General features: G+C 37.4%; 1 protein-coding gene across 2 annotated transcripts in view; it reads right to left on the reverse strand.

Annotated features, from left to right (window-relative positions):
- Positions 1–230: 230 nt before the first annotated feature.
- CACNB4 (calcium voltage-gated channel auxiliary subunit beta 4) overlaps positions 231–23,041 on the reverse strand; it is a 277,034-nt gene continuing 254,223 nt past the window's right edge. For both annotated transcript variants that reach the window (XM_077153829.1, XM_077153828.1), the window contains 3 exons: positions 22,108–22,203; positions 9,233–9,418; positions 231–6,741 (listed from right to left, as the gene is read on the reverse strand). In XM_077153829.1, the coding sequence (XP_077009944.1) occupies positions 6,481–6,741; positions 9,233–9,418; positions 22,108–22,203 (543 nt within the window). In that variant the 3' untranslated portion in view covers positions 231–6,480. The remainder of the gene's footprint in view (positions 6,742–9,232; positions 9,419–22,107; positions 22,204–23,041) is intronic.

Genomic DNA, 23,041 nt, shown 5'->3' on the forward strand with positions numbered 1-23,041 from the left:
GTATGTATATGCATGCATATTTAACTTGCAAACTCTTCCTAAAATAGTACTGCTTTTTTGATCGTTCATATCATCTAGCAGGGTATTCAAGAAATAGCCATTTGATTGAATCTGTGTTTTAAGTGTAAATGATTAGACATTTTTTCTATAAAAGTTGTGAGAATGTACCTACTGATTTACACTATGGCTTTAGTATACTTCTAGAATAATATAAAGGAGAAGTAAAACGCTTGTTTGAGTGTTTTTTCTCATTTATTATATAAAAGAAAAAAATGCAATTGATTTGTACACATTTAAATTCATAAAACAAATCCATAGAAATTAGGATACTACATGCATGAACTCTGCATTTTCTTTGTTAAATGTTTTTGTCACAAAAATAACAACACATCTTTTTCCTTTAAAGCCACTAAAGCAGAGGGAGAACAAAACATGCAGCACTGTACACATTTGCATAGTATATTTTAACCAGCATGCCTTGTAGAATGCTACACCTACTTATATAAGAAAAATAAAAGGGGGCAAATTATCAAAATAAATAAAATTTAAAGAAAGGGAAAAAATTATATAACAGAGGAAATTGTTTTTCCCCACTTTGTAGTCAGAGATGTAGCAATAGCCTGGGATATAAACACCCTCAGGACAGAGGGAAAATCTTTACATCACTTTGCCATATTTATTTTTAGTATGCTTTATATTAATAAATTTTATTAATTTTTATGCCCTCCCACCATCCCTTCAAAGAAACAGCTAATGGTTTTAAGTTAAATTTCAAAATAGTATTCAGTACAAAACAAATTAAAGAATCCTTAAATACTATTTATTGTTGGGACACTTTTATTGATCATTATAACTTTAGGCTGTGAAAATACAGAAAATTTCAAACATGCCCAAAATTCAGAGGACCCCAACTTGTGAGCTCACCTGCTATTATTTTTTTGTAGTTGTTATTGAAGGAGAAGAAATAAGAACAGCAAATATAGTATGGGTCGTATCACAAAATAAAATTTAATAAGTTTTTATGGAAGGGAATAAAATAAATTACATCCACAAATTGCAAGGCTATGAAATAAAATGCTGGAAAAATATCAAGCAGCAAGTTAAAAAGATGGTAGATGAAATAAATCTGATAAAATGAAACTAAATCTATATACTTTTAAAAAATACAACTGCCAAATTTAACTGGATTTTGTTGAAAGTTTGTGCTATAACAAATGTGCTTCTTTCTCCTCAATCTATTTTCATATTATTGGCAAAATATATATATATTTTATAATTTTGTACTGTACAATATATGTTTTTTGCTACATTATTTTTCTACTGCTAATGCAGATTAGAAGTAACAACATAGATTTGTTTTGGCAATAAAATGCTTTCATTTTAATAACGTCCCAGAAAATATTTGTAAGGCATATGAAAAATAGTATGCAACAATATAGCGTTAATGATCCCTCATCTTTAATACATCCCTTATACATACAGAACTTGCACTGATTTCAGTTAAAAAATGAGAGTGGCATGCAAATAGGGCAAGATGGCCCCTGCGTAAATATAGATGTAGCCATTTGTTGAGAAATGCAAGTGTTCAAAACATAACCAAGAACACTTACAAAGTATTGGAAAGCTAGAGGCCAGCCACTTCTGGTTTTTAGATAGTTCTTGTTTTAATTCCTTCTATTTTCAAATGAGGAAGTACACTGCATTCCGTAAACTCTCAATTCATTGTAACAATTTCTACCGTCTTTCTGCAAACATTTTACATACATCAAAAGAAGCAAAGGAAAGTTTCATTTATTACTATGACTCCCAAAAACTCATTGCTGATTCATTCTTATACATTTTTCATGGCAGGTGGGAGTTATAGCCCTTAGTCAGGTTTATTTAATGAGTTCTTCTGTAGTCTTCTCATAATGCCCCTTAAATATATGAAGTATTTGGGATTAAATCATCCACAAGTAAATAGTAAGAGCTGTTCTAAGAGGACAGATTTCATTTGAGAAAGACTGTTTTAATCAAAGAAGAAACCTTTTAAAAGTATTTTTGAATGCTATAGCTCTGACTGCCCATATAAATCAATTTTAATACTTTGACTAACTTGATGACTGCTCAAGTTATCCTTATTGCTTAACAACTATTGCATTGACTGGTTTGGTCATTATCACTCAAAGAGGACTGTTCTCTGCCCTATAGACATAGTTTGAATAAGTAGTAACAGTTTTAGTGTTAGTATTTAAAGGTATGATGAACTAATGAAACAAATTTTATTACATAATTTCTTAAAAATTTTCATTCACATAATTATTCAAGGGTGAGTTTCATATAAATTAAAGCAACACGCAACATTGTCATGAAAGACAAAGGCAGAAATATAAAAAGAATAAGGGGCACATTTGCATTTATTTGTAACATTTATATGAAGTCTTTTCCAGCTACATGGGAGTCCAAGATAAATGCATTCTCCTTACCCAGTAAATGGCTAAGTCATGCTCTGGGTGTCCATAGAGGAAGTCAAGGATCAACAAAATTTGAATCTGCAAACTGGCTACACTTAAATATCAAATCTCTGGATCTACTCTCTTATAGACTTAGAGCTAGATATAAGTGGCACACAATAGGTAATTCTCTTGCAGTTTGTTTTGTTCCCTATGATGATTTATTTATTAAATTAACCTTGACTTATGATAAATTGTGAACCAATTCAAAGACCTCACTAACGAGGACAAAAAAAATGATGACAAACATACTTTGGAAACGGTTTAAATTCTGAAGGGAAGGTACATTTTAACCTGTGTTTCGCTTTGCAGCAAGGTCAACAGTAATAGCAATAAATTTTACTTACTGACAAGTGTTTTTCCTTTAAAGACAGAGTGTCTTCTTTAAAGAAGAGGTAGTAGAAATATCAATATATAGGGAAATTTCTATAGTGGCAATATATTGTTTTATTTTTTAGCAAATACCAAAATAAAATCGTATAACTAGCATGCAGGCTAATGCTGCCTAGTAATATTCTTAACTGACACCCTTGGGCCTCAGCAATATTTTATATGCTCATTTAAAGAGTTTACATTTACAAATTATCTTTTGGCATAATTTCTCTTCTCCCCCTTCCTTTCACTGCCCCCACACCCTATTATGAATATTAAGCCCCCCTCCCCCACAAAAGACAAGTTCAAGTATGCAGGTATGAAAAAGATTAACATTCCAAAAATACATTTTTGCAAATAACAATAATAATTAAAGTAAATTACAAATTGTTTAAAGGAAACAAATAATTTTCCCAGAATTTTTCTTATATTTTAAAAATTCATATCATTAAGGGCTAACTGCAATGACATATTGCCATGTAATTAAGAATCTCTTAAGAGGAAAGACCATGGTCTAAATTGTTAACAATTTCAATTTTCTTTCTGAAAGAACAGTATAAAATTAAAAGAGAATCATTGGTTATTTATAAACATTTCTAAGTGCTGTTTTACATATTTGAATGAACAAAGTAACATTTTTTATTATAATATTGAAATCACATTACAGCCATAAGAATTAACATCAGGTTTGACAAGTTACATTCCTTTTCTTCCAGGTCTACATTTCAACATAGTCACATGACTCTACATTGTTACAAGTCAGTGGACTGAAATTACAGAATTACAATATGTGATTTATGCTGAGTTAAAACAGCCACAAAGCATTAAAACACTTGTTTCCCCTGCTTATTATCACTTGCCTTTTTTATATGAAAACAATTAAAAATGAAGTATTTGTAGAATACGTATTTTCTAAAGGTGCTTGGATGTGTTTGGCAAAAGTAAAACTCTCATTTAGTATTTTAGTATCATTTACACAACAAACTCTAAGGCTTAAAAAAAATGAAGATGCATATGTCTTGTTCATTTGGAGAAGATTAACTTATTGAAAAAAAGAATATGCCAAATTAAAGTAAAATTTAAAATATATCCATTATGAAAATATACATTATACCCTTTCCAAGAGTGTTAGTGTTTGAATAAGAATGTAAAGCAAAACTGGTATGGATGCTTGATGGTAAAGGATAGATTGATTTTGTACACAGATATTGAATGGGTCTCTCTCTAAATCAGCATGAAATGGAAGACTTAGAAACAAGGCCTAAAAATAAGTGACTTTTAAAAGTTGAAAGAAGATGGTAATATTGTTGACTAGGAAACATATGTAAATGCCATTGCAGCTACCTGCCATAAAATGTAAATATCTTAAAGTAGTTAAATGACCAGATTGCTAATGCTACCACAGAAAAAACCAAATAGCTGTCTAGTCTAAATTTATACACCTTGGTGCACTCTTTGCAAGTAAATACTTGAATGCGCACAAAGAAGAAACCAGTAAAGCATATAGAAAAAATGTTCTTGGCTAACATTTTCTTTCTCATGCAAGTATGTGCTGTACATGTAATAAATATAGGTTTTGTTTGCTGGAAAATGCTCTTCTGTGCTCTAACAAAGTATCAGTAATGGCAGGTTACATGTTTATTAAAGTGCCTAATGGATATAGCTCTTTTAAATGTCTTAACTGAAAGTTCTGTAAGCTTCTCTAGATGACAAAAGAACTTCACAAGCGAGTATTACACGTTAAACTTCAAAAATTTACTGAGCTCATATTTTTTAATCGTATGAAATGTTTATAAATTAATAATTACAAGCATCCTCATTTTCAGCTTAAACAGGTTCATGATGGGGTAAACACAGCAAACCTGAACAGACAGAATGTGTTAGGGCCATTAATGTATTTCAAGATATGTATAACTGATCAAGATTATAGGATTTATGTTCATGGTCAGGTAAGTTCCTTAATGGTACATGCTTTGAAAGCCTGCACATTGAAAGGCTTAGGGAAAAGTGAAATAATACAAAATTAATTATTGTTTTTAAAAAGTAGTCTTCATGACATGACCCAGTAGAAAAGATTTTCCAGCCCCCATCGTACAGGGGTTTTCGAAAATGCATGCATTGTGGACTTTTAGAAACGAGAGACTTTTCTTAAAGATATGTATGTATTATATAAAAGTGTCAATTTCAATAATTTCTTGGGTCATACTGAACTAAGGTTTCCTTAATAGTTAAGACAGAAAGTCTCCAATTTCATAATCAGATCCATCCAAAAAACTGTGACGACTTAAAAGGTGAGGAAGAGTGCTCACTAGAATAAGGCAGCTCAGTTTCCAAATCCTTTATAACTCTCTGCATTAAAATTGTTGTAATTGTAGTCAATAAATATATTCTGAATCTATGAGTTTATTTTTATTGCAAGCTTTTGAATACTGCACATTTCTTACAACTTTGTTCAAGTAGTTATTTTGCATAAACATCTTACAATATTAAAATTGAATATGTCTATGTAAAACAAAAATGTAAGTATGATTATAAAGAATTTGGTAAAAGACTAGGGCATTCAGTTATTCAAAGACAGAAATGGAGTGAAGCAAGGGGAAGTTATTCAATTGTGCTGGTGACAAATACTGAACCCGAGTCATGGTAAGTGAGACGGGTGACTTCCCATCTAGAGATGTTTAGCTTTGCACACAGGATGATCTGTGCCACATCCTTACTATCTGATTTCAGATTCGGGATGTATATAGTTGTGCTCAGATTGATTAAAGGGGAAACAACACCCCACTTCCCGTTTCATTAAACCAGGTCTACTTGGGCTTCTCTTTACCATTCCCTTCACCGCTGAAAAAATTTCATTGCCAACTTCAAACAAAGGAACAGTAATGACTAAACAAAAAGCAAAACACTTTGAATACAACAGCTGTGCCAGAAAAGAAAAGAAAAAAATACTGAAATCTGAGGAAATGATATAATTGCTGCAATAATTTGAGATTTTTTTTGGCACTATCAATACATTTGGTAAGGTTGAAAAAGCCATTCTGGCAACATTAACATATATTAAAATGTTTATACATTCCAACTTTAAGAGTAAATTTAGTTTCCAGTAAATAAATACCATAGCTGGTTTTGGCTTCTATTGGTATTTTGATTTTCTTTTTAATTAGTTTTTTGCCCAATTTTTTAATTGATTCCAACATGCTCAAGTAGACTTTCTAGTCGATTCACCCAAATTCCAACAGGAATTGGTTTATAAATTGGTTCCAACTGGAACTGGTCATTTGGAATTTCCAGCATGGGAAATTATTTTATATGTGCCTTGATAAGAACCCTAAATTACAAATTGAGGTGTCTAAATCTAATGAAGAAAATAAAAGGTAACTGTTTTCATGTAAATGTTGCACTCAAAAATATCTGCATGATTGGGTATCTAATATTCATCTAGATATAAGGGCATAATGTACATTTTTTTTTTGCCCCTCAATTAGCATCAAATGACAGCAGCCCATAAGCACAGTAAATATTGTGCTGCACCTGCCAAGTTAAGATGATGGGTTTATCCTAGCAGTGCTATGGCAAATTGTCACCAGATGAATGTTTTGTTGTTGTTTCTGCAGACTCAAAGCCTGTGTCGGGCTTCGTGGCTATATCCCCCGGGTGAGCCTCGGTTCCTATGAGGTTTGTAAGAGTCCTGGTATGAGTCAGGGTAATCTTCTTCCACAAGAGGGTAATGATCTCGGCTGTGCTGGGAACTGGAAGACAAGCGGTTCCTACTCTTCCGAGCCCTTTCATTGTGATAATTTTCATCAGAGGTCATTAGACTTCGTCTTTCAATTGGAGAGTTCTCTGTGGAGTGGTTGCTGTGCCTCACACGCTGACTCTAAAAATATCAGATAGTTCATAGATTAAATGACACCAGCTTCGTTCACATTGAATATGCGTGTGCTCTAGTAGGATCTGTACAATAACACTAAATATCTGACTTCATAACGCATTTTGATGTGCAAATAGTCTGCTCAAAATATCTCTTCTTATTTGTTTGGGACACAACATGCAATGGCGCCAGCGCACTGATAGTTTATGAATTTAATTTCATAGCATAGTGCTATGCTTCCTATTAAAAATATGGGACTGAAAGTTAACTGTCAGATGGCATTTAATACATTTAGGTACGTCTAATAATTCCACTTCTATTGCAAAAATGAAGATTATTTTACTATGGGGAAATAAAGTTCAGAATATCACCGGTTATTTTATTTCTTTCTTGAGCTTTTAAAATCTTTCTGCTCCTGAAGAGTCACACGCTTCACCTTGCTCTAGCCCAATGTTCCTTATACCTTTATTTAAAGACATTTTAATGGAATTATGATTTGTGCTGTCCTTAAAGGAATGCATTTGTTTCTGTAACCTATACAAATGTAAGATTCCTGGCAATATTCTTTCTAAAGGCATATATATAGTAAGAAGCCAGCTAATTAATACATTTACACATTTTGTCCTGCAAAAATAATATTCAAATATAAACTAAATTCCTCTAATACTGTTAACTGAAATTAATATCTTCAGATATTTATTTTATAGCTTGGGAATTGTTTTTCATTGTCTTCAAAAAAGAAGTTTTTTCTTCACGTTATGGGAAAACATGTATCAGAGCTGCATCGACCTGTTTAGGTGAGTCACCTGAGTTAATGAGCAGGACCTTGATGAAACCAAGGGCCCAGATACAGGACATAATCAGCTTTACACAGAAGATCACTCATTTGATGACCACAGACTGTGACCTTAGCCCCAGCCACGTAGTCTAAGTAAGTGCTGATAGTTACTAGAAGAAACAGGCCACAGGATAAAGGGCACCCATTAATTCATGAATAAAACTGGGAGCACCACTCCAGGTGAATGTCTTAGAAATGATGAGTCAGGAGTGCTGTATTCATAAACAAAATGCAACATTTCATTTCTACCTATGTTACAGAAACATATTACATCATGATGTTTCACTTCTCATCCTGAGAAGTGCCAACCCAAACTAGTCAATGAAATGCCAACCTCATCATATACACCAGCAGGAAGTGAAACAAGGCAAGAAATAGACCTGGTGCATACATGTAGTCTGTACATTATAATAGTACATTGTTCATTCTCATTTCCAGTCTCAAAAGCTATTCATTTCTATGGCAGTTTTTCTTCTTTACAAAGATGCAATTTTGCAGCAGAGTGACACAGTTATAATAGCATTTCAGAGGGTGCCATTTATCTCAGAGTTAACTCTACATGATCTACAATTATGACTATCATTATAGCCCATTAAAATTAAACTAGTCATGAAGCAAGAGGGCTCATTTTACTACATGTTCCTCAGTCAGCTGGGGATTTGGCCACATTCCAGCAGCTGCTTGATAAATGGTAAATAATAATTAATGCAGAAAGGCAAGATTCATTTTATATCACAATGCCTCTGACTCCCCACAGCTAACTCTGTGCACAGCACTGGAATAGCAGAGGAGAGCGCCCTGCCCTCTGGGCTTCCAGCTTTCTTAAAGGACACTCACCATAGCCACTGACAATGGTGGGCCCCAAGAAAAACTCAGGCACATGGAAGGCTCTGTCACTGTCCCTAGAGTGGCTCAACTCATGTTGGCATTCTCTATTGTGAAAGCTGGAGAGCAGCTCCAGGAGCTCATAGGACAGGGTTTAACTAAGAGAAGTCAAAAGGTCTCTCTGCCCTCAAATGCCTTACTTAGCTAGACATGGTGCCTGACATTAACACCTATGGAAAACTTTAACAAATGACATGTAGAAGTAAAGGACAGTTCCACCGAGTTAAGGAATTAAAGGCAGAGTTTAGACACATCTTATCTAAGTAAAACCCATTACAATTTAACAGAGAGCAAGGTTTCAAGGGAAGGGTCACTGCTTTGGGTAACTATGTTGAGGGCAGATTATGATGGGATGATATTTTAGATGTTTTATTTAATACCCACTTAATGGTTCCCTGTCCAGGTTAAGGCCATTCCAGTCTGCAACCTAATGAAGTTCTCTATAGGATCTTTTTTTAAGTATATATATAACTTTTTTATTGTATAGTATAGCATATATACAAAGCAAAGAAATAAAAAAGCAACAGTTTTCAAAACACTCTTCGATAAGCAGTTACAGGACAAATCCCAGAGTATGTCATGGGCTACCATACGATCCTCTCAGATTTTCTATAGATCTTTTTTTTTTACATGGGTAGGCACCGGGAATCGAACCCAGGTCCTCTGGCGTGGGAGGCAAGCATTCTTGCCTGCTGAGCCACCGTGGCCTGCCCAAATTTTTCATAGATCTTAAATGTAAGTTTTGTGAAAGGGTGAGTGACCCAGTGACAATACCTGTAACCCAGAAATTGCTGTAGGATATGGCGAGAGTGCTGTTGAGCCCAGATTCCTGCCCAGCAGAGGCGTCATAGGTGTGCTGCTGGTGGTGTGAGTTGCACGCCAGTATGCCTCCAGGTACTCCCCAAGATGTTCACAGGCATCCTCGAGCTGATTTTCATCCAATATAACATCAAACATTTCCTGTGGATGGTAGGAAAGCCCATTTCATTTTCACTTTAACTTTGAGGCAATGAAACCTAAAATTCCACTTAATGCAGATAATAGCAATTGTAATATCTCATAGCTCAAATCCTATGGGAAATACTGGCAGTTTCCAAAGCTAAAGTCAAGTGAAGAGTTGCACACTTATCCATGTGCAAATTTGAACATCTACATAACAACGGGACGTGTTCAATAAATATTTGGATCTCTCATTATTCAATAAGAAAAATATGAGGTAAGTGAAACAGTATTATAAGTAAAACATGGTGAACACACAACGTATATTCACATTTTTAGCCATATTTCTATAGAGCTGATTTAAATGTCAGAATATGAAAGAAGCAAGTTAATGGCACTGAATGAGGAGCTCTAAAAATGTTTTGGGCAACAACCATACCATTGGAATAAACATTTCATCTTCCGCAGTAACTATGTTGGTGGAAATAACATTTAATTAGATAATTTTCAGAACAGTTGTAAAAATGATGTTATGTCTCATGATAAAACAATATGGAGCCAATGTTTAGTATTAACACAAGAGAAACACATTATGGTAAGTCCTGCTTCCCATAGCATCATTGTGTGAAACAGTCAGGAAAGAACAAGGGGCCGAGGGGGTGGTGATGGTGTTTAATGGGGAGTCAATAAGTACGTGGTGTCCATGTTTCCATCAGAGATGACTCAGTTCAACATTTGATCTGTAATCAGGAAATTGTCCTCTCACCCCAAAGGAGCAGAGTGGCCCCTTTTCATTGCAGTGTGTCTGGGAGAACAGATAGGTTATATGCACAGCCCAGATGCCTCGGAGGGACAGTCAGGAAACCAGAGGACCACACAGAGAGAAAAGCCATTCCATAGGCAAGTGTCAGCACACCTAATCCTCCAACAGCTGGACTTGCACCTTCTTTCTCCCACCACCTCCACCACCCCCACCTGCTTTTACAAGCTTATTTTACCAAGGTAAGAACCTCACAGAAACGAACCAAATATACGGTTACTACAGTCAGCACTGATCTTGCTGGGTTTTAGGTAAATGGTGATGGGTTGATGTTGAGTTGATGGTGGCTCTGCAGACTCATTGTATTCAGGACTTAGAACAAGGTCTCCTTGCAGAAGTCACCATGAAAACTATCCCTCCCCCAACATTTACTATTAAATGTTTTCATCACTTCAATCTTCACTGAAAATTTTGACCCTATTCTGAAAAGTGGTTTGAAGGTCCTTGGAGCAGTGAGAAATGCTTATAAACCAGGGAATGAATAAGGTGACTTCAGTCCAACCCTGCCTTGTGTTTGAGAAGATTCAGCCAGTTCAGCTCATGTTGGAAACTACCCCACCCAACATACACACAAATATTTATTAATAAATTTTAGATATTTTGGGGCACACTTTTTCATTCCTAAAATATTCATCAGCACCTATTTTGTGGCAGGCATTGTAGGTATAAAGTGGCAAAGAAGACAGACCTCATCCTTATTCTTAAGAAGGTGACAGTCTGGTGGGAGGAACAAGTATTGAAATCCATAATAACCAATGCTGCACTGGAACCCTAACTCAGAGCAGTAAAGACACACTGAGCCAGTTAACATTTGAAATGTAAAGTTCAGGATTTTGAAGGAGGCTGGGGAAGATATGTGAAAGCTAAACTGATGAGGGAGAAGAAATTATGAGAAGGCCAAAACCTTCTATGGGTGGAGGGAGGAGAAAAACAGATAAAGAAAAGCAGAGACACAATGGAAGAAAGAGACCAAGTAGCCTGAGAGAAACAGGGAAAATAGCTAGTCTCTAGAGTTTCAGGCAACATATATCTTATAATCAATCCCCTTTTTCCACCTAAGGTAACTCAGGGGAGTTTCTGTCTCTTGCAATCAAAAGCTCCCTGCCCCACTTTCCTCCCTAAATAATGTAAAAGTTCAACAGTAACAAATATATAACCTGAGGATTGTCCACAGTACTCTGAAATAAAGGTGGCACTGCAATGCTGACTCGAGTGGGACAAGAACAGTCCCACACCCAAAGAGTGTCGATACTCAGATGGCACAGGGAGAAGAAAGAGGAACCTGGCAGTAGGGGAACAAAGGACCTCTCTCTCTCAGCGACCTCAGGCTAATAATGGTCACAAATTCCAGGCCTTATGTGATTTGGAGTCTGCTGTTAATATAATTTTGCTTATGTTAACTTCATAATATAATTATATAGTTCTCATTCTATACTGTCAGTTTGGTTGGCCTCAACAGTCATTTTCTTCTTTTCATTAAATCCCAAGTTAAAGACCCCCCCGGGATATGGGGACTGGATAGGGTCTGACTATCAGAGCCTCGACTGCCAAGCCCAGAAAAGGACAAAGCCAAGACAGCAGCACCCACTGCAGAATGTGTTTTCAAGGAGGTTAATGTTTGCCTGGCTGTTCCACATCTTATATTATCACTGCTATAGTCACAAATACACATTTAATTGCAAGTCTTTTTAATAAAGTGCTTCTCTTTGTCAATGGATAGAATTTGTATAGAACAGCACAGAGCTATTTGCTCAAACCTCAATAATTTCTAGGAAACTATGCTTTCACACTGCTACAACACAGCTAGCTATAGGATAGAAGATGATATGAAACTATTTCTAAGCTTTCAAAACACAGAGGAAAGCAAATTTCAACTTCTGAATGAATACTGACATATGCAGCTCATTTTCACCTAGGAAGAATTTCACAGACTCTCTGTAAAATTTTCCCTTTCTGCTGTTTAGGAAATAACACAGCTGAGTACATCACAGTGCTAGAAAGTCAGTAGATGAAAACAAAATTACTTATACAAGAAATTCAGAGAGAAGCAATCCCGTGAATTATGCAAGCCAGGGATGCCAAATTTTAAAAAACCTAAAGGTTCAAGTTGAGTTAGTTCCTTACTGTGCATATGTGAAGAAACCAGGATGGGAAATAGCTACATGGAGGTACCTTGTCAGCAGAAGAAAGTATGAATAATGGGACTGTCACAAGCAGTGGGAACAGTTACCCACTCAATGATGCCCTTGGTTACAGCCAAAGATAAAGGAATTTGGCTAACTGAGCACAGCCAAAATGAACCCCTCTGACATTCTATGATGGAATATTTTCTTCAGCTGTGTGGCTACTGAAATAAATAAGTAGTGAACAGAAGAGTTAAATGAAACCATCAGAAAAACAGGATAAGTTCTTTCAGGAAACTTAAAAACTAAAGCATTGAGTTCGATTCCGGTGCCTGCCCATGTAAAAAAACAAAACAAAACAAAACAAAACAACTAAAGCATAGTAAATAAGAGTGAAAAACATGCCTCTAGTTTATCCAGTAGTCCACAGAACTAAAATAACAGGCATGAAAGGAAGGGAAAGACCGAAGCTGTATAAAATGTAAATGAAGATTGGCAATAATGTCTTTTAAATATTGTAATTATCTAAATATCTATGCAGTTGTTCATTCACAGATAGGATGTCATAAACTCTCCTGGGTACTTGAAATAGGGAGACCAACCCTCTTGGCTTACCTGGGACTCATTGCTGATGGCGACATGGGACTAGCAGCACTAAAAGGAGGAAAGTTGGTAATTCTGGTTTACAGAAAGGCCAGAAGGCTTTTCAGTTTCTACATCAAGGATTGGAGCAAGTTCCATTCATTTCCCATTAATTCTTATGGGAGGGAATATAAGAGGAGGGAAGTGGCAAGTTTCCCTTCATGGCTATGAAATACATAGTTTCTAGCATAGAGGGGAGAATATCTCTTTAGAGCTAATGTATATTTTTTAACATTTTTATCTAGAAAGTTGCTATTTGATGTTTTAAATTAAAAGTTCATAAAATTTAGAGATTAATTTTGCAATTTAATTTTAACTTTTTAAAGTTGGTGCATTATTGAATATTAGCTACCCAGAGATAGCTAATAGATAGTCCCCCATTGGAATATATATGCATTGCTTTACATTTACTTATTGTGCACAGATAAAATTTCATGCAAGGCATCTTTCTAGTTCCTGTTTCTAGGAGGACAAAAAGAAATAACACAGGTAAACATACAGTCACTTCTTTGCTACTGGAATACAGAGAACCTGAAACTATCATCATTTTAAAAAGAAAAAGACTGACAAGTACTGTTCAGTAAAACTTCTGAATGGCACAATATGTGATGGTAATTATAAAATAACCAAGATGTTTCTATCATATCAAAACCGCACTTTTTCTTTTGAAGCCCTAGCACTTATCTTAACTGGTCAACTAGTGGAAGGAAACCAGATTCTAAGTTAAAGGGTCCGTGAAATGCCTAGGAGCTCCCACGGGCTAATGGAAAGCCTACTGACTTTGTGGGGCTCTGGCAGTTAATCCCAGGCAGTTTCCACTTCAATGAACTAAACAGGTAAGACAATTAGAATTCTTGCCATATTTGGTGGGAACATGAAGGCAAAGAATATGACTTCGATCCCTTCTAGTTCCTCTCTCTTAATAATCTGCAGCAATCATTCATTATGAACCCAAATATGTTTTCTTCCCCATACCCCTCCATCCTGTCCATTCTTATTCTTCAAAGATTATAACAACAGTCATCAGTTATTGCTTGCAGGAAAGATACCCAGTGTTTTTGTTAAATTCTTATTACTGTGGTGTTGTAAATCATGGTACTGGGAGGCGTGAACTCTCATGACTCCCTAAATCCAAGCTGGGTGGTAGAAAATTCCTGGCAAAGGAGTAGTCCCCCTTGCACTGACAGAAATGAATCCAAGGGCCTCATTAAATGAAGCAAACGTATGAAATTGGTTAATCCCTTCTTCAAAAGCAATGGTACCAATTGAAACTATAGTCATCCAGGGGTTCTGTAATAATGAATAGGCCAATGGGGAGAGCACTTCAAATAGATGGGTGAATCCAAATGATTCTAAATAATTCAAATAAAATAGCTGGAAAAGGACAGTGGAAAATGATCAAGGATATGGAGCACTATAATTAATAGAATAAATCTGAACCCATTTAGCAGTGGAAAATAAAGGATCATAGAAGAGAACTACTATGGTTACTGTAATGTTAGTGTTTGCAAGACTCTAAGGAGGAGATGAGTCCCCTTTGTGCAGAGAGAGTGATCAATGTCATTTTACGAGCAAAAAAAACATTGCACAGCTCAGAGAGCCACAGGGTCGGCTTTTGGTAACACAAGCCAGCTTGTTACTAAGTAGGATTAAAGGATTGCATTTCAGTTATATATTCAATTGTCTGTCTATCTGCTTTTCTCACATGTATTATGTAACTCTTATTACCATAGTACCAGGGCCAATTTGAACTTGGCCTTCTTCAAATGTACGATTTTCAACTTCTCTGAAAAGGAAAAGGGTACCAATCTCGGTAGAAGCAAGATCAGATCTTGAAAATATAACGTGCAGAGTTATATTCCAAGTACAAATTCAGGCTGGTCATGTTAAAAAACACTGTGTGAGCATAGGCCTGTGGGGTCCTATTCCCACAGGGCCCTTTTCTGTTATCCCACCTTTTCCTCTGTGAATCAAGACTGGGCAATGAGGGGAAAGTCCTCCCTGTTCCAGAGTACAGAGTACAGCAGTTCATCCTTTTATGTGTGTCAGATTAAAAATAACCACGAATTCTTTGACATTCCTTGTATCGAGGATAAACACATCAGAGGGAGTGTTTCTGTCCCCTTTCCTTGAATCTGGGCAGCCTCTGTGACTCCTTCGACTAAGAGAACGCTGATGCAGTGAGGCTGTGCCAGCATCCAGATCCAGGTTTTAAGAGATTGGACTTGCTCTTGATGCTGTGGAAGCTGCTATAGGAGGCCTGCAACCCCTGGTGGAAAGGCCCCATGAAAGGCCCTGAGACTACAATCAGGAAAGGGAGAGGGGCAGAAGGAGGAGAGGGAGAGGTGTTCAGTGAGCCCAACTTCTCAGCCATCCTAAGGCACTGCACGGTCTCCGAGCCTCCAGACCAGGTCAGCCCCCAGCTGAATACCACCGATAGGGAGCTGCTTGAAGTTACTAAGTAACTTGGGGTAGTTTATTGCATAAAAATATGTAACTCATACACTATCCTATAACAGAAGTGGCAACCTTGGCCTACTGGCTAACTTGGACTTTCCTCCTGCTTCTATAAACATTTGTTTACACATTGTTTATGATTGCTTTCCTGCGACAAAGGAAGAGTTGAGTAGTTATGAAGAAGGCCCTATGACCCACAAGGCCTAAAATATTTGCTATCTAGCCCTTTACTAAAAGAATATGCCAACCGCTGTCCTAGAAAAAGTCTTAACGGAAACACCTGATTCCCTTTCTAGGAGAATTCCCTTTCTAGGCAATATACACCTATTGCCATTCTCCATCTTGAGTCTTGCTAGACTAAGAGACAAAGATCTCATGCTGACTTTGGCTAAGGCAGATGACCTTTGGATAGCCAGTCCATTATTCTTGGTCTCAATTTCCTCACTTGTAAAATGAGGAGATTGGACTGGATCTGTTTTTCTCTAGGAGTGTTCCATTAAACCCTGGTCCCATGGGATGCTCTGTGGAAAAACAATCCTGTAGTCAAAATTTAGGGGAAGTATTGCATACTATCTTTCTTATTGGAGGTACAAAACACGCATTAGTATATTGGAGGTATAAAGTGCCTTATAGAACCCGCCTACCTTCGTTTACAGAAGAATATTCTCAAATATTTTTAGTGTCAGATCTCTTTTCCCATAACATCTGATGACAGTGCCTAGAACCCCTGTTGTAAAGAACACATTTCAGGAAATGCTACACCAGGTATTCTTTAAGATTTCTTTTTGCTCCAATAGCCCCTGAATCTAGGATACACTCTGTCTGGAGACAGAGAGTTAACTTTTTTCAATGCTGTTTTTGAATTCCCTTTCCAAAGACTGCTGCCTTAATTTCTTAGCAGTGTAATCTGCTGACTTTTCAGATTGGAGATGCAGGGGCCAATTAAGGAAGTTGCAAATTCTCCTAAGGGAACTAAAATGATACAGTGATCACAAATCTTTGGATGACAATTATAATTATGGTCTTGAAGTACAGCAGGGCCAAATGCAGAGAAACATTTTTTGATTACTCCTATTTTTTATAATCCCAAGATTTCTTCACCTGAGTTAAAATAGTGTGCATAATTCCTTCTTAGCATTATAAATGCTATTCACACAGTATCAAATGAATGGGTTTAATGACGTAAATAGAGTTTAGGAAATATTAAATACAAGGTAACCCTTTCTTTCACAGTCTTCTTGTTAAAAATTTCAGGTTACCTGACCAATTATATAAAACAAGTGTTTGTCCTGTTGAGATAAGGATAGGGTAAGGCTGCCTTCCCAATGCATGGGGATTGTTTTAGTTTCTTGACATAGGTACAAGTCCTCAATTAGCTTACAAGTCTTCAGTTAGTATCATTTCCATTTAAGTTTCCATATATCTTTTCTTGGTTACACCTTGTGCTGATTTGAAACTGTTATATACCCCAGAAAAGCCATGCTCTTTTAATCCAGTCTTGTGGGTGCAGGCTTATTGTGGGTGGGACATTTTTATTAGATTTTCATGGAGACATACCCCCCCATTCAAGGTGGATCTTAATTAGTTTACTGGATTCCTTAAAAGAGCTGATACAGAGAGCAGATACCTAGACACAGATGTTTGGAGGTGCAGACAGAAATACCCTGGGTGCTAAGCAAGGATTCACAGAAATAGCCAGAAACTGGAGAGAGCCGACACAGAGGGATGAGAGATGAAACCAGATGACACAGATGTTTTGAGATGCTAAGCTAAGAGATGAAACAGAATTTGCTCTGGAGAAGCTAAGACATCGGATGTCTGGAGGGCCACTGGAATCAGAAGATTGGGACTGAGAAAAGTCCAGGAGATGTCAGCCACGTGCCTCCAAGCTGACAGAGGTGACCCAGATGATGGCTGCCTTTAGTCCAAGAAGATATCCCATTTTGGTGCCTTAATTTGGATTATTTCAAGGCCAATGTAAATTTGGCCTTGATAAACCCTCTTTATAAAAGTCAATCCATTTCTGGTATGTTGCATTCCGGCAGCTTTAGCAAACTAAAACACATCTATTTCAGATGTTAACAGGCTATACTGTATGCACAAATACTCAGTTATCAACCCTCTTACCAACTAAAATATTTCAGTTGGATAGCTCACAACTATTTTTCTAGTAATTACTAGGAATAAGTAACAGATAATAAACTCATCCTCATATAGAGATCAAATTAAAAAGAAGACAAGTCCAATTAACCTAAAATGCATATTGTATTTGTTCATTCTCAGGAACTAATTACTGAGTCCTCTTATAACACTACTACCACAAATTTATGCATACATTAATCTAAACCTGTGATCTCAACTGGGGGAAATTTTCACCTAGCAAACATTTGACAGCCTCTGGAGATATATTTGGTTGTCGCAACTTACTGGCTAGGGATGCTGCTAAATGTCTTGCAATGGTCAAGCTGCCCCCAACAACAAAAAACTATCCAGCCCAAAATGTCAATGGTGCTGAAGTGGTGAAACTCTTCATCTAAATCATACTTTTAATCTGTAAGAGGTTTCCAAAATAATATCTGTAATCATATTTATGATCTATCAAAATATTTGCCAAATTATTCATTGTCTTAGCCATCTGTAGTTTTCTTAGACTAAAAGCTCCTTGCAGGCAGGCCATGCCTTTGTATTCCTAGCACCTGGCAAGGTACTGGGCTTAAAGGATGCTTAAATAATGTTTGTTGAATGTACTTTAGATCTTCCCAAAGGAGTTGATGGCAGCTGGGCCACACTGAACAGGAATGAATAAATATTTTGGTTTCATCTATTATAACCATACAGAGACATGGATACCACGTCCTTAGACACACCTGTGTGTTGCTCTGAGGAAGTACCTGATTTTAATGATGCCCAGTTTTTTTTCTTAACAATGTTTTGAAACAATGGGGGGATCACCTGACTTGATATATTTTCTGCTTATGTTTTTTCACTGTTTACTTTTCCTTTATTTTATTTTAGTAACATTTAAATAACATGAAATTTGTCATTTCAATGATTTTTAAGTGTACAAATCAATGGCATTAATTACATTCACAATGTTGTGTACCCATCACACTATTTCCAAAACCCTTTCATCGCCCTAGATGATTAAGCAAAAACTTCCCATTTTCCGCTCCTTCAACCCTGGTAATGGTTAATTTACTTATGTCTCTATAACGTAGTCTACTTAGATACATCATATATGTGGAATCATAGTGTATTTGTCCTTTTCAGTCTAGTTTATTCCACTTAGCATAATGTTCCTTTGCTTTATTGTCCCTGGACTCAACAATCCTCACGGTTTCAATTCTATGTTGATGACTTCCGAAATCCATACAGAATCAGGGTCTTACACTTCAGAAAAGACCTTAGATACCATACCCTTTAGCCTTCACCAGTGGAGAGTCCTTCTACAACATCTCTGACTTCTCTTCATGAAGCTCCTCCCATTCTCACTCTTTCCTCACTTGAATGCATTCAACAAGAGGGAAAGAAAGGGGAAAAGAGCTCCCTTCTCCCTCCAATGCTCCATCTGCAAACTGAGAAGGGGAAGGAGCTCTCTTGGTAATATGCCAGAAAGGAGGGACCCTGTATTTCCCAGCCTTGCAAAGATCCCATACTTCAGATGAGGTCTGGATACAGCAGAACACACACCCTTAAGAACCATGTGGGCATGGTCAATGGTAGTCTCCATTGGAGATCTTCTCTGTCAATGCCCCAACTTCCTCACCAACCCCACCCTTACCACGCAGGGTGCTGCTCTTCCCAGGATCAGGATGAAGACAGCTGCAAGCATGGCCGAATTTCCTGTCAGACCAGTGGGATGGGGAAATATAGTAGAAAATGAGATCTTCCCTGGGCGGTGAAGTTGAAGGGCAGAGATTCATGGAATACTAAGCAGGGGTGAAGTAGTATAGTGGACAAAGGTTTGCTGGGGTCAGACAGACTGAAGGTTCAATTACAGGGCTCATTAAATTCCTTAACAAATTTATCTTAGATTCCTCATCTAAAAATAAGGGTAACTTTTACCTGTGATGGTGGTTACAGAGGAGCACGCTCAGATTTCCCCTCAGGTGAGAAGTTGCTATGAGGAGGGATATCTGCAGACAGCTTCCAGCTGCTGCAGCTGCAGGCCCCACAACAGCATCCACCACAGCATTCAAGTTGAGACCACTGTTCTCGGGCTGCTACCACCCAATGCCTGAGCATGGTGGGAACATGAGCCTGGACTTTTCTGTCCAATGTGAGACCCCTCTAATGGGCACTGCTTGCGCTGGGGATCCCCATCAAGCTGGCTGAGATTATCCCAAAGCTGTATCACAATCTGAGCCTCCTTGTGCTAATTTGAAACTGCTAGGTACCCCAGAAAAGCCATTTTCTTTCAATCCTGATCCAGTCTCGTGGGGCTAGACCTGTTGTTTAGGGTGAAACATTTGATCAGATTGTTTACCTAGAGACTGACCCACTCAATTGTGGGTGTGACCTTTTGATTAGAGATGCAACTCTGCCCATTCAAGGTGTTTCTTGATTAGTTTACTGGAGTCCTTTAAAAGGGGAAACATTTTGGAGAAAGCTCAGAAGCAACATAGATGCATACTTTTGGAGTTGCCTGGAGTGTTGAAGGAGATGCTTGGAGTGCTGACAGAGAGAAAGCAGATGCCTAGACAAGGATTTTGAAGATGCAGACCCCAACAGACATTGCCATGTGCCTTCCCATGAGGTGCTAAGCAAGCCAGAAGCCTAAAGGATCCACAGGGGCTGAGAGAGCTGTTTGAAACCAGAAGCCAGGAGAGGATGCAGATGCCAGCCCTGTGCCTTCCCATGTGTCAGATGCTGGCCTTTCTTGAGTCAAAGTATCTTTTTCTGGATGCCTTAATTTGGACATTTTTATGGCCTTAGAACTGTAAACCTGTAACTTCATAAACCCCTTTGTAAAAGCCAATCCATTTCTGGTATATTGCATTCTGGCAGCACTAGCAAACTGAAACTCTCCTCTTACCCCCTCCTTTTCACAGGGGTCAGATCAGCACGGGGTCTGAAGGCTTTTCCTAAGCACTCTTGTCCCTTTTTCTTTCTGTCTCTCTCAGTTATTTTCTCTGATACATCACTTGCACTTCTATTTCCATTTAGATGTCTGCTTACCAGAAGACCCAAACTGATGTGACTATCCTTATAAAATTATCCTAAAAATTGGAAAGAATAGCATTGTTCTTGAGCTTACCAATAAATGATAAATTATTTGCAGGATAAATAACTAGGTATATGTGTGTAGGTGGGTGGAGTTGGGAAGAGAGGAAACATTGCCTTTGGAACCTAGCTCTGAAACCTAATTTGCTGTGTGACCTTAGAGAAATCACTTAACTTCTCTGTCTTCAATGGTCTCAACTATCAAATGGGAAATAAAATTGCCCACCTTACTAGGTAGCTGTGATGGTTAGAGATAATCTATGGAAAACAATTTGCACAGTGTATGGCACACAGTAAGCATCTAATAAATGGATGCATTTCTACACTTTATTACCTGGGCATTCTTCCATTCATTCATTCATTCAACAAATATTTATCATGGGCCTACTATAAGAGGGACAAGAGATACAGCAATGAACCAGATGGGGACAGTTCTTTGCAAAGCCTAACAGACCAGACATGACACAGATTAATGTACATCTAATAACTATAATAGAAACACTTAGTGCATATTATGTGCCTGGCACTATTCTAAGAGCTTTATTACATATTTACTCATTGAATCCTTACACCAACACCACAAGGTAGGAACTGGCCCAAGACTATACAACTAGTTAGTGTGGAACCCAGGCATTCTGACTCCAGAGTCCATGCTTTGAACGGTTATGCTATGTTGCCTCTCTAAACATTTGAATTGGGTTTTATACGTCCATGGAACATATATGATCCATACACAAGCATATCAAAAATCTAGTGAACTAAGTCAGCAAGAAAGACAGTTCTTTCCTTTAGAGAAACACAGGCACGGAGATGGTAAGTCAGCCATACAGATGGAGACACTGACTGGCCACTGGTGACCCAGTGACATGCAATAGTAGGTACCAATCACCGCAAGGATGTGCTTGCCAACGCAGCAGCTGTTTTCTGGCAATGACTTAGAAGAGTTGCTCTAATATGGTTTTTCATCTTATGCAACCCAGCCCGCATCATCTGTGATAGCCATAGGGCTCCTGTTGCGCCAATAAAGTCTTGACCTTCAACAGCATAATCATTTAAGCCCACTGGACACTTCTGGCAGAAAAGTTAAAAGAAAGTCAAATCAACCTGTTTTATTATGTTCTTTTATTAAAAGCATCCACATAGCTGGATTAAGTGGTTTGCTGAGTGTTTGAGAGGTAATCATGGTTGCAGTAAGGAGAGTAGGGCTGGCCTGAAGTAATTTTGTATTACACTGCAGACACCACCCAGTTCCAGATGCCTGCATGTAACCAAAAACGACAGCAGCAGTTTGCTCCACATACCCTTTAGATTTATGACAACATAGCATCATTATCACCATTCTAGAAATAAAAAGGATAGTGCCAATATGAAAAAAACACCCACCCTTTCTCAACTTGTCAAGAATGATTGAGGCCAAAAAAAGAAAAAAAAAAGATTGTACTTACTGGGGGACATTGTGCAAGTTTATCAGCAGCCACCAGTTGAACGTTTAAGTGTTTACTTTGGGACTTTCCTCTAGATTTAATCAATCGCTGTAAAACCTGATAGAAGAAGACATGAATCTGAGGTACTGCCAAAGAGTTGAAAGAAAGCTCAACAAACTTAGAACTTTTTTATAGCCTGTTTAGCTCTGAGTTTATTAATAGAGAAGAAAACAATCTGAGAAACTATAATAAATTCTGTAATGACATCATCCACTTACATTGGTTTTCAGTTATGGATTTGATATATTTATCCTACTCCAGCTCCATGTGAGCTCTTGGCTGGATCTTGAGTTCCTTTTTTTTGGCATGGGTAGGCACCAGGAACTGAACTGAACCGAACCTGGGTCTCTGGCATGGCAGGCAAGAACTCTGCCACCATGGCCCAGCCGGATGTTGAGTTCTTACCCTAGATTTTACTCAAGATTTCAAAAACAGCTATTCAGAAGAGGAAGACCTGGCTTATGCCAAGTTGTCTATGTCTAAATTCAGTGGAATAATATTTTGGTTCACCATCTCAATACCAGATAAATACAGAGTCATTTAAATATTTGGTCCTTTTTGTCTCTGATAATTACTGATGCGCTCTAGTTTAATTTTACATTAATCAGACTATTTCATGATTGGAAATTTAGGCAAAACATTTGCATTTATACATTGCTACATATAAGCCAGTGGTATATTTATGTCTTTGGGACACTGCTGTTAATTCTCAAATGCTCCCCTCTCCCGTATTTATTTATTTATTTTTTTAGCTGAAAAGGGGTGCTCTTCAAAAAACAGTGTTAGCCTAGTAGGTTGTATGAATCATCAACACATAGAAACCTCCTTCCTGCACTTGGAGATCCCATGATGACTGGGATAGGGGATGAAAGCCACTCTACTGAAGTGAGGACTG

The sequence above is a fragment of the Tamandua tetradactyla genome, chromosome 3, assembly GCF_023851605.1.
Source record: "Tamandua tetradactyla isolate mTamTet1 chromosome 3, mTamTet1.pri, whole genome shotgun sequence".
NCBI lineage: Eukaryota > Metazoa > Chordata > Mammalia > Pilosa > Myrmecophagidae > Tamandua > Tamandua tetradactyla.